Source organism: Nyctibius grandis, chromosome 1 (assembly GCF_013368605.1).
Source record: "Nyctibius grandis isolate bNycGra1 chromosome 1, bNycGra1.pri, whole genome shotgun sequence".
NCBI lineage: Eukaryota > Metazoa > Chordata > Aves > Nyctibiiformes > Nyctibiidae > Nyctibius > Nyctibius grandis.
In genome coordinates this window covers 334,808-352,588 of record NC_090658.1, presented here as the reverse complement: position 1 = coordinate 352,588, position 17,781 = coordinate 334,808, and the positions used below count along the sequence as shown (strand labels likewise).

The following is a 17,781-nucleotide window of genomic DNA, read 5'->3' as shown; positions in this document are numbered from 1 at the left end:
GGAAAGTGCTATTAATTCAGCTCTTTTCTCTTGCATATTAATTTCAAATGCTGAGTCAATGAAGGTCTACCTGTCGATGAAATGTTTCTACAGAAAATATTTTAAATAGGGAAACTTGAGGTTTTCTGAATAGTATAATTTCAACTAAAATATCATGGCTAGAGTCACCAACAAATTTCAGCAACTTTAGAGCAAGAACTGTTTTCATATAGGTTGCAGTATATGGACCAGCACAAAGACAACAGGCTATTGTAATGAATAAACATCAAAAGTCATTTATAAAAAAAAAAATTAAAAATCAGTTTTTTTGTTTGTTTGTTTAAATGCAACAGAAAAAGGAAGAAGGAAAAAAAAGCATGTTTTGTTCTTGAGGTCCAAGAGAAGGCCCAGGGGGCAAGATTTGGCCTGTAACTGTTTCTGAATAGTGATGGTAACCAGGCAATCCCGTAAAGCATCTTCACTAATTAAATTCTGCACAAGTCAATTCCTAATTTAGATCTTTAAGCTATCTTATTTCTGTGCTCTAGGAAAAATACTTGTCAACTAGACTTTAAGAAATTCTGTTTTCAGATCTCTGTTTTCTAAAGCACATCTGCATGGATTTAACCTGCAGTTAATAGATGATATCTCATCTAGTTATAACTCAGAACAGGGTCAGTTGTTTTGTCAGTGCAGAAGCATAAAACACGCACTGAATCTTCTGTACATATTTTAGAAAATAATCTCCATTCTAGAAAAATAAGAGTGCTTCTGCTCTTTGTCAGTGTTCCAAAGTACCTTTCACCCCTGCTGACGAGTCGTAATTCCCAACATGCTCAAGCTCTTTTTTGTCTTTGCTCTTTGTATGCCCCTGCACTCCAAAGTCAGCTGCAGCTCTGCTGCAAGAGATGTTGTCACGCAGGCTGCCCGAGGAAGAGCCTGCAGGACCGACAGCGCAGCACAACCCAACAGGAGCAGCTGCACAGTGAATGAAGTGGCTGTGCCTGCAATATGCCTGTACACAAAGTACTGTTCAAGGGACAAAGAAAACAGATTACAAGAAAATTACATGGGTTTTTCCTATACTCCCTTTGGCTGTAATTTGTTTCTTCTAACGGCACACAGCATTTTCAAACACAATTGCTGTATTTGTCAGGTTTTCTGCAAGCTGTTGCTAACGGCTTTCCAACATCGGAAAACTGATGAACAAACTGTCTAGAGGTAATTTCAATACTGTAATACCTTATTCTGGCATGTGCTGCCTAGCTTTTGAGTGTTTATGGTTAACATTTTCCATCTTTTCTCAACAATCACAGGATCTAGTTCCTAGCTGCACTGAATGATGGGCAGCATTTGAATCCTGAACTTTTAAGCCCATAATGCCTAAGGGTAATTCATAAACTTGACCGAGAAGCCTGTACAAAAACTGTCACCACACAGAATGGAGTGCAGCAGTCTCCACACCAGCTCCAAACAAGCTTACTCCTGAACCAAGATGCTCATGTCAGCATGGTCCTCCACCCAGTTTAAGTCACCACCCTTCAAGCAGGGGTACACTCCCTGTCCCTTATTCTTCTTCTGAAGCCATTAAATTTGCATTCAGTTCTGTAAAATAGCAAAACTTTATTCCAAAAGGTGAGAAATGAGGACTCCAGTTCCCTTACAGTAAGAAGGACCTTAGAGAAAGGACTCCACCTCCCAGGTAAATGTTCTGTTAGATAACACCAGAGCTGGATCAGTTTTTGAATGAAAAATATTGGTGACAGCTATGATTCACACTGCTCTCAGTGCTAGCACAATGCATCAGACATGTTGTGCACATGTCTGGCAAAGAAAGGACTTGCATTCCCTAACTGCCATCCTTACAGTTACCTTCACTTACTGTCATGGCAAAAGAACAGGTACTCATGAACTTCTGAGCACCTGAGGGTTTAGTAAGATCACCTTTTTCAGCCTGAATGCCTCAAATCTACCTAAAAATAGATTTTAGATGCCTATGCATATTTTTCATACTTGAGCCTTAAATGAAAACTCAACTAAAATGACACAATTTACTTACAGTGCATTTGTTGTTAATGTAGTTTTCATATAAGAATGATTCCCAATCAGACTGATCAGTGACATTCCAATTTGGATAGTCCAGAAAGACAGCATGGGCCATAGCCTCATTCTTCTCATTGCAGAGTGTCAAAGCAAGATTTGATTTTTCTCTGTGAAAACAATTTAATTTTGCAGAAGGTGAAGAAGCTACACAAAGAAAAGTGACTGACTATTAATTCAGCCTGTCTGAATAGCAAAATTAACCATGTTCAAAAGTGCTCCCAGGATCAGGCCTCAATACAGCTTCATTGCCCACATCCTAACTTGACACTGTTGCTTCAATTCCAAATATTTATTTAGTGTATTCTGACACTATAACAATCCACATGATTTTTCAAATCCTCAATTATTACGAATTTGATATGCAAGACTTTAATGCTCCCTCTTCTTTGCATGTTTCTTCATATATCTATTTTTCCCCAAATAGCTGTTATCTGAGACACTTGCCATTAAGTCGAGTGGAAAAAACCTAAGTGACCCATGAGCATTTCACAAACATTGCCATGCAAGCAGCTAGGATACAGATGTCAAAACATGGAGGATATTCAGTATCTTGGGGACACGAAAAGAAGAGGCATATTGAAACATATTTTATGGCAGAGAGAGGCTGTCTCCCAAGGAAGAGTAAAGAGAGGCAAAAAATAACTAATTCCTTTCATTAAGGGGAAACTGGAAGAGAAGGAAAAGATTTAGACATACACAGGAAAAGGAAACAGAACGGTCACAGCCACAAAGTGATTAAAACCCCCAGTCCCTGTCCCTCTGCTGTCACTCTCCAACAGGCAAAAGGATTCTGTTAGACGAAGCACACAGCAGACATTGGAATCTGATGGTTTCATCAGGTACTATTCAAAAATATTTCTTCTGAACTTTTATAAAAAGGAAGCTAGTATAGTCAAAGCTCGTTCACCATGCTGGCAGCAATGATCCAAGTTTGCACAGTCACGGACGTGGGACACAGAGGAGTTGGAAGCAGATTTTCTTTCCCTTTTTGTGAAAAGTCATTACGCCACGCCATGTAAAGGCTCATAATGTTTTCTGTCATTTTAAATGTAACATAATTTCTTTAAGATTCCTGCAAGAAAGGTAATATAATGTCCCTAAAATACTATTACTTACAAAAGGTACACGACATCAATCCTGCCAAAAACTAATTCTGTAAGATGGCTGAAGAGGCCGATAATATCTGAAACATCATGTGATTCTGTTCTTCTGGCACTGACCACTTCTGTTTTTCCTCTTGAAGAAGTTATTTTAGTCATCTTACAGACTGCAACAAGAAAGAAAGAAAGCATTGCTGTTCTGGCAGATCCCACTGCAATCCATCGTTCAATGTAGTTACTTGAAATGGTTTTTTTTTATATAAACTGTGAAGTGAGATTCAGATGGATTTAAGTGCCTGGTTCCTACAGGCCTCTACAAAAACACATACTGCCTGCATACACATACAGCATGCAAACACTGCACGAGTACAAATACAGCAGGCCATCATCCCTATTGTATGTATTCTACATGCTACACAGGAAATAAATGTTTTTAATAGGCTACAGATTGCTTTTACATTTATTCCTTTATAGGCATTTGCATGCTATCTATCAGAACAGTGCCCATCATTAATAATTTAAACTTAATAGCCTTGAGTCTACAGGGCTGGGAGGATCAGCTGCAAGCAATCAGGATAAGAATGCCCTGGTAACATTAAAGAGCAATTTCAAGTGAGTTACGTGTATTTTGTCCAAAATAGCTCCTCAAATTTCTTTAAGTCAACAGCGATGCTCAAATTTCAGAAGGAATTAAAAGCTCTATAGCTTCCCTGCCCAGAAGAAAAATGTTTTTGTGGTTCCTCGTTCACAGAATTTGCCAGGTCCAAGAGATTTACTGACACGCCTAGAAATTTCATAACATATAGGGGCAACAGGCACTCAGACCACCTGTGACTATCAACGGGTCATTTGTCTTTCAGCTGTGTGGCTACTCGAAATTGTAGCCTGTTGTGATATAATCAAGAATTAGGCACGTAAAACAAATTGACCAAACACAACAACTTTCTGCAATTCCTTAAATATCCTTGTGCAAAATATTGCATTAGTAACTCAAGAAAAGTCTCAATAACCAACAAACCGAGACTAGCAGAACACTTTTACCAATCTACCAAACACAACGGCCATTTCTAATGTTGGCTCCCAAAGCCAGATGTGGTGCCCGATTATTAGGCCCCACAGATCCCACTAAAATGGGATAACAAAGGAAACCCTGAAATTTATATATTTTAAATACAGAGGAAGCCATGTGTACAGCTACATCTTTCACACGCAGTCAAGATATTGTTATAGGTGACACCACAGGTCATGCAAACATGTTTGCAAAGACATCCTGGCACCAGCCTGATGCAAAATATCCTCTGCAGGTTTTAATGCGTACACTTTAGTAAGCAGAATTGTGGTTACGTAGAAGGAATGAGCCAGGCTAGAGTGTACTTATTACTGAGTGTAACATCTACAAGGAAAAAATTATACTAGCTTGTGTAAGCAACTTCTCAAACATCTTAAGTTGTAAGATAGATAGATATATGTATTCTTCCTAGTGGAGTAGAAGGCAACTATACCCAGGGCTAAACGACAGGTGATTCTTAGAATGAGCAAAGAAAATGGCCGCATAATTCACTTCTACATTTCATTAAGTAACTGCAAACTGTGAGAGTACTAAAACAGTTGGCTATTTTTTTAATGTCAACTCAATATATCAAAATAAACTGGAATTTTAAAATGTTGTTAGCGAACTTAAGGCTAGCATTAAGATTACTGAGGAAAACTGAGGAAAAGTTTGCCACATTTACATATTCAGTTGTTTAACTTAATACATTGAAAAAATATCTCTACTAGCTCCCCTTAGAGGCCCTAAACACTCATGCAACCATGACTGAGAGAAAGCAGCATTTACACATTAAAAGTGTACCGTTTTCATAAGAAAATGCACTGCTCCTACAGCAACTCCTGCATTCCCAGTGCGAGAGCAGCACACCCCGGGTGAGGACTTGGCAAGACGAGCAGTGAAGAACCATTCGCCTTCCAGCACCAGCGGGGTTCCCGTGGGGTGCCGTTTTCTCCGTTTCTGGCTCAAACCACCCCAGCCGTGCGGCCCAGGAGCCCCGCGGAGGGCACCGGGCGCTGGGGGCCGTGGCAGGCGGCGCCGGGCCAGGAGCTAACGGCGTGCCTCAGCCGCAGCGATGGGGCACGTCCACCGTTCCCTCCCGACGGGCGCGGGGGAAGGCGGCCAGACCCACGCCCTCAGCTCGGGGGGCCCGAAGGCAGGCTCTAGGGCGCGGAACCGGGCAGGGCTCTCTCCCCTGACGGGAGGGCGCGGCACGGGCCGTTCGGGCGGGACGGGAGCTCACCGCCCGCGCCGTCACCGCCCCTCGGGTCGGCAGCCGGGCCCCGCCGCACCGTCAGACGGACACTCGCCGCTCTCACGGCACCCACTCCCCGAGCCCGGCTGCCCGGCGCCCGCAGCCCCACCAGGCCCGCCGAGCCCGCCCCACCCGGGGGCACGGGGAACCGCCCGGGGGTGCGGGACCCCTGGCTGCGCCGGGCACTCACCGTCCTCCCGCGGCGGCAGGGGGTCCCTTTCCCAGCACTGCCGGCGCGGCGCGGCCAGGGACTGACTGACGGACCGACTGACGGACCGACCGGCGCCCGCTCCGCTCCCGGCGCCGGGACGCGCCGCCGTTACTGCGGCAACGACGCGCGCGGGCGCTGCGTGAGGTCAGGGGTGGCGGGGCGGGGCCAGCGCGGCGAGGCGGCAACATGGCGTCTACGGCGGCCGGGAAGCAGCGGATCCCCAAAGTGGCGAAGGTGCTCGGGCGGCGGCGGGGAGGGGAGTCGGGGCAACGGGCGCCCGCCGGGCCTCGCTCCTCGGGGCAGCGCCGGGCGCCCCGGAGCGGCCTGGGCCCGCAGCTCTCCCGCAGCCTTGGGAAGGCGGGTGGAGCGCCTGGCCTCTCCTCGTGCCATCGGCCCTCGCCGCGGCCTCGGGAGGGCCGGCCGCTCCTCCTGCCCCAGGCGGGAGCCGCCTAGGCCCGGGCTAGCGCTGGCGGTGGGGTCCCTCTCGATCCCAGGGGGTCTCCGCGTCCTCCTTCGGTAAATCCCTCTTTGGAGACAGGCTGGGAGAGCTGGGGCTGTTCAGCCTGGAGAAGAGAAGGCTCCGGGGAGACCTTCTAGCACCTTCCAGTGCCTGAAGGGGCTACAGGAAAGCTGGAGAGGGGCTTTTTACAAGGGCAAGGAGTGATAGGACGAGGAGTTACAGTTTTGAACTGAAAGAGGGGAGATTTAGATGAGATATGAGGAAGAAATTCTTTGCTGTGAGGGTGGTGAGAGCCTGGCCCAGGTTGCCCAGAGAAGCTGTGGCTGCCCCCTCCCTGGCAGTGTTCAAGGCCAGGTTGGATGGGGCTTGGAGCAACCTGGTCTGGTGGAAGGTGTCCCTGCCCGTGGCAGGGGCTTGGAACTGGATGGGCTTTAAGGTCCCTTCCAACCCAAACCCTTCTATGAGTCTATTCTATGGAATACCGAGCGTGGTGAGCCACCGGAGTAAATTGGTCCTGGGGGATTTTTCCATGTTGCATTAAAAGGAGGAAATGTGAATCAAGTCCCCCTTACTTTATAGGTGAAAAATAAAGCACCTGCAGAAGTTCAGATCACAGCAGAACAGCTTTTAAGAGAAGCAAAAGAGAGAGAACTTGAACTTCTTCCACCTCCTCCACAACAGAAGATCACAGATGTTGAAGAGCTAAATGACTATAAACTCCGGAAAAGGAAGGTAAAGAAAAAAAAAAAAACCTTATCTTGATAGTTGTATAAAGCACTGAAATGTTACTGTATTTTAACTTAAACAAAATGTAGTCTGTATTACTTGTGGGTTTTCCAGATTAATAGCAGTTCTTAAAAAACCCTAACATTTTAATAGAAAATGCTACTTTTGTGCAAAAATTGTAAATTAAACGTGTGTTGTTTAACATAAAACTTGGTATTACGCAACATCTCACATGTGACCATGTTCAGTATGTTCAGAACACTGCAAGGGTAGTTGCATACATGGTTCATATGCAGTTTGTTCATCACCACTAGTATCTGGCCAGCCAGCATGACAGAACGTTAGCAAGCTTTACAGTAATGCTAATGTTTTTTCCCCCCTCAACTGTTTAAAAAATACAGCGTGTTTGCAAGTGATATTTCTGTTCTGTATAATTGTGGTATCACTTAACACACTTCAGAACACAGCTTTCTACACTAAACGTGGTTACTTTTGATGATTTTGAAAGTTGACCGTTTTGCATGTGATTTCAGGTATAATTTTTTCTCCTTTATTTAAAGGAACTGCTTTGCTTGTGTGAACTTAGCTACAGTTTTGTTCTGCTTTTTCCTTTGACAGTTGGTATCCTGGATCAGCAGAGCAAGCATATCCCTAACAGGGAACTTTAAATGTTTTCAGCACTCAGCAGTTTTTTTAGATGCAGACAGCATAAACTAGAGCTATCATTCCCTGGAGCATATATGTATACGTTCAGAACTGGTGACTGTCGTAGCACAGCACAGCATCCCTGTGCTCAGCCCTGAGTGGGTGTTCATTTCCCTCCTTACCATAGTGGCTAGGACTCCTCGTGAAGACTTCAGACCTTACTGTGCTGGGTGCTGGTGTACCTCACTCGGGCATAGGCAGAGCAACTGGAGTCAGATGGTCAACACCACAGCCCTGCAAAAACAATGTTTGATGTTATCTCTTTTCATCTCTCCTGTGAATGGCAGTAACGAGCCACCACATTAACTGTGTTAAACCATGTTTAGCCACATGTTGAATCCCAACAGCACCAATCCCGACAATAGCCAAGCACAAGACCAAAGATGGCCTCAGCATTGCACTGAAACTTGTCTAGCACATTTGATGCCAGCATATTAAATCCAGGGAATAAGAATAAGACATCTTGCTTTAAAGAAAAATTTAGAGCAATGATGCACACAGGTCAAAATGAATAAACTCATGCTGGTACATCCAAGTATACTCAGGGTTGTATGTAATGACTAGATTCCATGTGTCCAGGTAATGTTGCTATTGAAACATTAAGCAGGAGATTAAAAAGAAGGTAAGATTTCAGTGCTGTCAGTTGTTATTCCATCAGTATTTCAGGTATCAGGTTACAGGAACTTGAGTTTAGTCCTGCTCTGTATGATGATATACGCTTCTGCCTTCTCTGTTACACAAATTTTAGGAAGGTTGTATTATATGAGTATGATTTCTTACTACATCTGCATGGGTGTAAGACATTTGGAATTTGTACCAATAATAATATTCCATAAGCCATTTATAACAAGATTGGTCTGCACGGAGGGATTTCTTACTTACAGAAATAATTTTCTCCTCAGACTTTTGAAGATAACATAAGAAAAAACAGGACTGTTATCAGTAACTGGATAAAGTACGCACAATGGGAGGAAAGCCTGAAGGAAATACAGAGGTAATTATGACACAGCTGCAGACATCTCCTATAAACCTTTTAAGACACATGTTGAGAAACACCATCAGTCTTGGAGGCATGTTATAAACGCAGCCTACTTCTCTCTGCTTTCCAGAGCCCGTTCCATTTACGAGCGTGCTTTAGATGTAGACTACAGAAATGTCACACTCTGGCTGAAATACGCAGAAATGGAGATGAAGAACCGCCAGGTTAATCATGCCCGAAACATTTGGGATCGAGCCATTACCACCCTCCCCAGGGTGAACCAGTTCTGGTACGTTTGCAGAGGATGGAGCATTGCTTCTACCCCCAAAGGCTACAGATCATTTCTCTGTTTTGGTATCATGCAAAAGTGCATTGTTTTCTGTTTCTGCAAGTCTTCAGGCTAGTCTGAGAAAAAGAGGAAGGCTTAAGCTTTGGAAAGGTTTCGTACTTTTCCAGTACTGGGAGGGAAGGATGTTTGTGTGCCTGCATGCTGCCAGTCACAAGTGTCTCTAGGCATTTCTGGGCTGCAAGTGGGAAATAGATGAAGAAATCTCAGTAATGCTCTTATTAAGCACTCAAAAAAATCCTTCTAATTTATGTGTTTACTGTGTGATTGTAAAAACTTGATCTTGTTTTCTAAGGTACAAGTATACTTACATGGAAGAGATGTTGGGGAACGTTGCTGGGTCACGTCAGGTGTTTGAACGTTGGATGGAGTGGCAGCCAGAGGAGCAAGCCTGGCATTCCTACATTAACTTCGAGCTGAGATACAAGGAGGTGGACAGGGCACGCACCATTTATGAAAGATATATCCTTTTTAGTGCATTGTGACACCTGCCCAAGACTAAGCCTGCGTTTTTCGTTTCTTTATCTGTTCTACCTCCAGCTATGTCCCTGTGCTCCTTTTTACTGTGGTGTGTTAGGAGTAAGCCACCATGCTGAGAGCCAGCAGTAGGTATTAAAAGCATGTTTAGTATGTGCCTCCAAAGTCAGTTAAGTGACTGTACACCCTGCCGTAACAGTGTGTATTTAACAGCACTCATGGTTCCAGCAGTCATCACTTGTTTCAGATTTCTCCTCCTTAAGCTTCTCCCTGACACTTGCATGATTTTTATCCCTTTTAAAATTTTCTTTAAGTTCTCAGGAGGGCACAAAGCCTTTGCATGCTTAGAGCTGTTTTGTGTCTTCTTCCCAGTTGCGTTTTTTGCATGTGCCATCCCTGGGAGTTGTTTCATACAGTCCATCCCCCTGTAGGCACTGGGAAGAACGCAGTTTGAATGTCCAGTTCAACCACCACTGTTTCTTTAACATAGCTCTACTTGTTATTGTTCATCCTGATGTTAAGAACTGGATCAAGTACGCCCGCTTTGAAGAGAAGCACAGTTATTTTGCTCATGCAAGGAAGGTATACGAGAGGGCAGTGGAGTTCTTTGGAGAAGAGCACATGGATGAGCACTTGTACGTGGCTTTCGCAAAATTTGAGGAGAACCAGAAAGAAGTAAGACCTTCTTGATAATGTCAGACTAATACCAACTGCCCCAAGATTTCTTCTTGAATATCAAACTGAAAGCCACTTAAAATTCACTGCAATACTTGTATTTTTCAGCACCTTATGAGGTACTGTTATTGTAGTCCGAGTTAAGGACACATTTATTTGCTTAGCTTCTATTTGCCTTTTGGTGACATCAAGGAAATACGTTCTAAGAAACATGGGCACCAAATCTGCCAAGCCTGAGAATAATGTCATTGATCAAATACATATCCTCAGATTTGTAAGTTTCTGAGAGGTTATAGGCCTGCATGACAAAAAAAAGTGCATTAGCCATGTTTTTCCCAGTCTCTTTAAAGTGCCCAGGCCATTAAGGAATTGAAAACATTCTGTGAACCCAAAACCACAGCCTAAGATACTTTAAATATTCCAAACCTGTAAATCAATAAGAGATGGTGGGTTTCGGTATTTAAAAATTGTTTTTTCACCCCAAAGTTTACTCTTCAGGGAGATCTGTGTTAGTCCTGTCCTAAAACAATCATTTACATTGAGACATTCTATGATTCTGTATTCTATTAAATATTGCCAAAAGCTTATTGAGAAATTGGGGGGAGGACAGAAGCCACTTTGTGAATATTACTTAAATGATATTAAATATTTTCAGTTTGAAAGAGTGAGGGTGATCTACAAGTACGCCTTGGATAGAATTCCAAAACAAGAGGCCCAAAATCTCTTCAAGAATTACACCATCTTTGAGAAGAAGTTTGGAGATAGAAGGGGAATTGAAGACATCATCGTCAGCAAGAGAAGATTCCAGTATGAAGAGGAAGTGAAGGTATGTATTACAGATATCCTCTGGGCTCTCATATATCCAGCTGCTGCTTAAGATATAGGAGTGTCTCATGATACAAAGGCTGAGGAGTTTTAAGTTACCCTTGATACTCAGTCCAAAAAAATATCAAGAGAACACTGTTCTTTTTGGAGGCAGAATTCCATCCACGGGGGAAGAGAATGATACTTGCATTCTCTGCTTTTTGCTTCTGCATTCTAATGTAGATTGTGGAGCCAAAGTTTTTCACTGAACTCGGAGCTTGGTACCCTTCACAGTCATCTTGGGGGATAATGCAGTTTAGCTTGTAACTTACTTCTTCACTGCTGTTATACAGTAACTTACAGGACACCTCACCTGTGTGTAAATGCCTTTTTGTGAGAAAACAGATGTGTCACTCCTATCCACTATTCACCAAGTACTACATATTTCATCATTTCCTCTTCCCTTCTCATAGTTTGGTTTGTTTGCCTTCAGTTAATGTTTGTAGGTAAAATAAAAATAAAGAAATAAATGCACTCTAACCCAAAAGCTCTAGCTTAAGCATACTTGAGACTGACAGTTTTCATTAATATTCTGATGATCTATTTTAAAGGAGAAATTCTGAATAAAAACTGGAAGTAAAGGAACAAGGTCTGTTATTTGTAATTACTGAAGTTTCTTTCCCATTTCCCTGCTCCCATCTTTCTGGAAGGCAAATCCACATAATTACGATGCATGGTTTGACTACCTGAGGCTAGTTGAAAGTGACACAGATGCCGAGACTGTCCGAGAAGTGTACGAAAGGGCCATCGCCAACGTCCCCCCAATTCAAGAGAAGAGACACTGGAAAAGATACATCTATCTTTGGATTAACTACGCGTTATATGAAGAGCTGGAAGCAAAGGCAAGTAGTAAGAACTCAGCTTTTTTTCTTTCCTTCCCAAGTATTTTCCTTATATTAAATAACTAGAGATATGTTAATAAGAAAACTGAGAACAAGAATACCATGTCTGTCTTGTTTTGTGTAACCAGCTAGAGGATTTGCTATTTAAGTATGGGTTTTTTTCCCTTTGTTTTTCACTCCCATGTATAGGGGAAAGAAATATTTCAGTTTTACCACAACTCATCCAAAAATACACTGATAATACAAGCAGAAGCAGGTCTTTCTAGTCCCATGTGAATTGCATGTTCCTGGCTGTTACCTGAACTTGTGAAATAGTTTTATATTTAACAAAACTGTTTGTGCAGTTGTTCTGTGCAGCAGTCAAATTCTTGCTGTACTGGCCTTTTGAGGCTGTGTATTTCTTCTGTTATCAGTCATGTAACATATAGTTGTATGTATACAACTGTATAGTATGCATACATGTAGACATGTATGCAGTTACATGTATAATGCATACATGTAACTGTATAGTCATGTAACATATAATGGGAACACTCCAGGTTTTATTGTCTAATTCTTAGTGTTGAATCTTGTTTTGAAAAGGTGACCGATTCTCAGAAGTTACCCTCTTTGCATTGTGCACACTAATTAGATAAGTACATTTATATCTTAAGTGTACATGATTCTAAGTGACTTGAAAATACTGTTCTGCAGTTTTGCAATCATTGCACATCTGAAAATGGAGTGTAATCTTGGCAGTGAACAAAGTGTTTAATTTTGCCTGTTCTTACAGGATGCAGAGCGAACCAGACAAGTGTATCAGGCATGTATCGAGCTCCTTCCCCACAAGAAGGTATGGCTCCTCCAGCAGTTTGTGTAGAGGCTTGGGTTAAAATTCCCAAAATAAGATCCTTTAGTTTCTCATAATGTCTATCTTCTAGATTTGATAGTGTTTTTTTTTCCCCTAAGCTAAGGTGTTAGATGGCTGTAATTTGCATTATTGATGGGAAATAGTAGGCCACGTACTGATGTCAGATTTCCTCATACAGATACAATGCAAGGGTTTCTCCAGTATTTTCAAATTACTAAGTATGCTCTAAGAAGCTGAAATAACATATAGTCAGAAAATAGTCCAGTACTATTAAGCAGCAGGGAAGAACTCTTATGCATTCTTTACTTACTTGTTTTCTTCCTCGGGTTGGTCTTTTTATAGCTGCTCTCAGCCCCACCACTTGTAGCCTCTCTAGAATACTTGTTACTCTATTTTATATGGGGTTACTGCCTTTTATAGCAACTGTTTCTAATTGTCTGCATGGTCCCAGCTGAGGGAGGTGTATTGATAAACCATCTTTCAGGTGTGTATTCCCCATTACAGTCGGTCTTCAAGGCTGATTTTTTGGTTTGGTGTTTTATTTTGCCAGTGAGCTTTAACTAAAATATCCACATGGCCAAACCCTTAAAACAATTGATCAGCATTGCCTTGGAATGGCAAGAAATCTTAGTTCGTGTACTTCCTTTTCTAGTTTGTCATTAATCATGTCGTCTGAGTATCAACTGTGTAGATTAGGATTCATCTGTAATAATTATTAAAAGTTGATTAGCTGTTAATTGATTCAGTGATAGCTGATATTTTACCAATCAATTGATTGGTTAATGAACCATTTTCTGTGTTTAAGAAGACTTCTGTCCTGGCCATTTTTGCTTTCATGCATGGTGGAGTGTGTTGTCCTGTTCTAGAGAAGTTGTTTTAGGTTATGAACGCTCAAATTTTCAGCAGGAAAGCACTGAAATTAAATGTAGTTAACTGCAGTAACATCTTGTATAGAAAGATTATTTTGTTTTTTAAAGAACACATGCAGTATTTACTAAGCTTCAAGCCTAAGCATCACATTGTTCTTTTTCTTTCAGTTTACATTTGCCAAAATATGGCTGCTGTATGCACAATTTGAAATACGCCAGAAAAACCTTCCACTTGCCAGAAGAGCTTTGGTAAGCTTTTGTTAACTCCATAATTGACTTTGCTAACTAATAGCAACAAGGGAATGGCATTAAAAGATCTTAAATTGTCCTTTATAAATGGCTGTTTTAATCCACTTATATAAAGCATCCGAGAAGTCTGCAGGGACCAGTAATCACTGTCATGTATGATTTAAAAAGAAGCATAGCTTGATATGATGAATTAGCCACGGGCAGAAATGAATGCAGCTTCCTTGTTTCATCTGACAAAACACACATCTGAATGCAAGAGCACCCAAATCAGCTTAGTGCACTTGGAAATTTTTAACTGCTGCTGATTTGTTTAAATGATACTTGTACTGACAGTAGCATTTTAAATAAATAGGAGGTTTGGACTCTCAGAAATTAAGGCCTGCCAAATAGAGTGTTGGAGTCCCAGCTACCAGGTTGCTGATAGAAGCAATCATGGGACTTTGGGCAATCTCAAGAGCTTCCGTGTGAGTTCACTGTGTGCATGTCAGCGTGTCAGAGAACAGTGGAGTACATGTGGGCAGCAAAACCTTTTGAAATGAAAAACTTTCTTTCCCTTCAGTTCAGATATTGTAAATAAGCTCAGTGATAGCATTAAGAATTTTGAGAGAAAGCTAATGTTGGTAACAGTTGAGGTGGTTTGACTGCAAAGAGGAAACCAAGGGGGTTTCCACCACACCCATGCCCACTCACATTAGCTTGAGGGAACAGAGGCTGCAGTGCTTAATAAATAATACTTGTCTACGAAAGCATCACAAAGAGTGAAGCTCACTGCATACCTGTCCCAGATATGCCCATTCTTAACTCTTGCTTTAAAAGATTCCCAAATTAAGAATCAGAAACCACTTTCTCACAGCTTGGCACTGTGGCTTAGGACAGACAGTTTTCTTCAGATGCTGAAGCATATCAAAAAGGAAATATTTCTTTAAAACATCATTCTCCATCTATCCATTATGGTAAGTCAGCAGGCAGGGAGCGTGGACAATTCTCTATGCGATGATGAATAGCAGTGGTGGTCCAGGAGAGAGTTTCTCTTGATATAATTTGTTTTATAAGATACTTGGGAACTGCTTACCTGGAAGACTGGTGCAGACTGGTACCATGCTTTCTTCAGCTTTTGGTGCAAGATGAAGTGTTCATTTGATGAGTCGGGGTGAGTTTGAACTACTACTTGATGGGGAATCCATGTTATATAAAGTGTAACAAGTTAGAAGGTTTTCTGCGTTCAGAGTTCTTGTGGATGTTTATGGATGCACACTCATTTTGCAAACATTGGTTGGATTTCATACCAGCCCTGACCAGAGTCTTAAAAAACAAACTCTGCTCAAAAATGAATTTTAGTTCAAATACTGGAGGGTAAACATGTTTAGAAAATAGTGGGTTTTCTTCCTTACGAGATCTTTAAGTGTTTGGTTTTTTTTTTTTGCTTAACAGGGGACGTCCATAGGTAAATGTCCAAAAAACAAACTCTTTAAAGGTTATATTGAATTGGAGTTACAACTGCGAGAATTCGATCGTTGCCGAAAGCTGTACGAAAAGTTCCTGGAGTTTGCACCAGAAAACTGCACGTCGTGGATTAAATTTGCTGAGCTGGAGACCATTCTTGGCGATATCGATAGAGCCCGTGCCATATACGACCTGGCTATTGGCCAGCCCCGGCTAGACATGCCAGAGGTAAGGGGGTAGATGAACCTCACAGTTGGCACAATTTTAAGGTATTTATTACACAGTGTGGCTAATTAAAATGTAAATAATCCGCCAGCTTGAACAGAACCGCTTACCGCAGCGGCTTAGCCTGCGTCTCATTAATTTAGCATCTGTTTCTTAGCAGGGCACGCAGGGCTATAAAACCCACAATAGAACATGGAGGGAGAAACGTGCTTACAGGAGTAAGCTAAGTGGATTAGGTGCACAAGATTTGATACTGCTGAGTCGTAATCCTGGCTTGTACGGTCAATAAATACTCTGATCTCTGAAACTTTTTTCAGAGAAATTTTACATTTCTGCATGCTTCTCCTCTTCTTTTTTTTCCCCTCATTATCTCAGTGTGGTGTGAACATAATGAGAGACTTCTCTTTTGCAGGTTCTTTGGAAATCCTACATTGACTTTGAAATCGAGCAAGAGGAGTATGAAAAAACACGAAATCTTTACCGCAGGTTGCTTCAGCGGACACAGCACGTTAAGGTGTGTGTGGGTACCCAGAACACAGAGTTGGTCTGGAACCTGGTCCGTGCTGGATGGAAACCCTTGACTGCTTTGCTCGTGTGGCCTTTTCAAATCAACACTGAACCTAAGTTCAGTCCTGTGTCTGTGCCATGAAAAGGGGAAAGAAATTTCCAAATTAGATATAACAACAGGCATACACATAAAAGAAGGCTTTGCAGAAGGTTTCCAAGCAGCCCTCTTCCTGCTGAGCAGCTTTGGGATTTTAGTTGCAAAAACATTGCAAGGAAGAAATAGTTGTGATTTTTCTGATGTAGTCTGGTGCTGTCGTTTGACTAAATTCAGACGGATTTATCATGACCCAAAACAGCAGCAAGAAATTGGTCAGCATGGCTTACATGAACATTTTGTCTTGCCAAAATGAGGCAAATCTCACGTATGTGAAAGAAACGTGGGTTTTCCAGGTACCAGCTTATGAAAAAGTGCTTTAGACTTGCATTGACATTTGCTTTTTTGGCTGCTTTGTTTTTTTAAACTGTCACTCAGTTATCAGACTTCAGAGTGGAGGTTTCAGCTTGGTTTTGGTTTGCTTTCGCCACAGGTATGGATCAGCTTTGCACAGTTCGAGCTCTCTGCGGGAGGGGAGGAGAGTCTGTCAAGATGCCGGCAGATTTATGAAGAGGCTAATAAGGCCATGCGAAACTGTGAGGAGAAAGAGGAGAGAGTCATGCTGCTGGAATCCTGGAGAAACTTCGAGGAGGAGTTTGGAACAGATACCACTAAAGAGAGGATAGATAAACTTATGCCTGAAAAAATAAAGAAGAGGAGAAAACTGCAGGCTGAGGATGGGGTAAGAGGAAAAACTGTGCAAGTAGTCACTTTGAGTCCTTGGTGGCTTTATGCTGGGGTCTGGTACACAAAGTCAGCTACGATGGATGCTGTAGCTGCATATCAATTTTACTGCAGTAATTGAAAAAAAGCATTGGCCTGAAACACGTGCTGCTGAGCTCCTGGCTCTTCAGCAGGCTGGGGGGCAATGATTCAGGGTGAAGCACTCACACCAAATGCTCACGCTGCCTTTGCTTTAAACTCCTACCACAGACAACTCAAAGCAGCAGCAGCAGTGCTGTCTTACGCCCATTCAGCTCGTTGGTTTCAGCTGCTGTGGATGGTCTAATGAACATTGATTTTAACCTTGTCTCACTGTTACACTTATTAGAAGCACCTTCTCATAGCTAATATTAACGTGCAAATAAAACTTGCTTCGTGGCTTTTTTTTTCCCTAGTCTGATGCTGGCTGGGAGGAATACTATGACTATATTTTCCCAGAAGATACTGCCAATCAGCCTAACCTCAAACTACTTGCCATGGCTAAACTCTGGAAGAAACAGCAACAGGAGAGCGAAGCTGCAGAGAGGGACCCAGACAAAGACATCGATGAAAGCCAGTCTTAATACATTGCCTTTCCCCGCCCCTTTTGTTGGCTATTGTACAGTATTTTCATTGGTGACAAATAAATGTATTGGAAGAGTTTTACTATTACTGACTTGTGATATTTTTTGTTTGGAAAAAAGCACCATATTGGAGCAGATTCCCTTTAACAGTCTGTTGATCTCCAGCAGTTAAAAGGAAAGGTCGTGGGGTGAGTGCAGGAGCCTGCGGCTGTTACAGGGATCTGAGAACGGGAAGAGCTGGACGGCAGCTTTGCTTCCAGCACAAGTCCCACTGTTCCACGGCTCCTACAAGCTCTCACAGTACTGCTTCAGGTATTAACATGCCAAGACAGCAGATCTCCTTTCTTTAATGAGAGAGAGATCTCTAACCAGTCCTGATTGATTTTTCTAGTAATTCTGTGAAATACATATTGATCATGATAGTTGAA

The 17,781-nt window shown here is 42.3% G+C and overlaps 2 protein-coding genes across 2 annotated transcripts in view; one reads left to right on the top strand and one right to left on the bottom strand.

The window, feature by feature from the left end:
• CFAP61 (cilia and flagella associated protein 61) overlaps positions 1-5,702 on the bottom strand; it is a 99,734-nt gene extending 94,032 nt beyond the window's left edge. Inside the window, 3 exon segments of the mRNA XM_068416302.1 lie at positions 2,039-2,189; positions 3,199-3,349; positions 5,676-5,702. Coding sequence (XP_068272403.1) covers positions 2,039-2,189; positions 3,199-3,341 — 294 coding nt within the window. The 5' untranslated portion in view covers positions 3,342-3,349; positions 5,676-5,702.
• Positions 5,703-5,855: 153 nt separating this feature from the next.
• On the top strand, positions 5,856-17,441 carry CRNKL1 (crooked neck pre-mRNA splicing factor 1). The gene is made up of 14 exons (XM_068402797.1): positions 5,856-5,930; positions 6,736-6,888; positions 8,490-8,581; positions 8,697-8,855; positions 9,208-9,374; positions 9,886-10,064; positions 10,720-10,890; positions 11,579-11,770; positions 12,543-12,602; positions 13,658-13,738; positions 15,170-15,409; positions 15,819-15,920; positions 16,501-16,749; positions 17,186-17,441. Exons 1-14 carry the CDS (start codon positions 5,883-5,885, stop codon positions 17,351-17,353), a joined length of 2,061 nt encoding a protein of 686 aa, XP_068258898.1. The 5' UTR covers positions 5,856-5,882; the 3' UTR covers positions 17,354-17,441.
• The last annotated feature ends 340 nt before the right edge of the window (positions 17,442-17,781 follow it).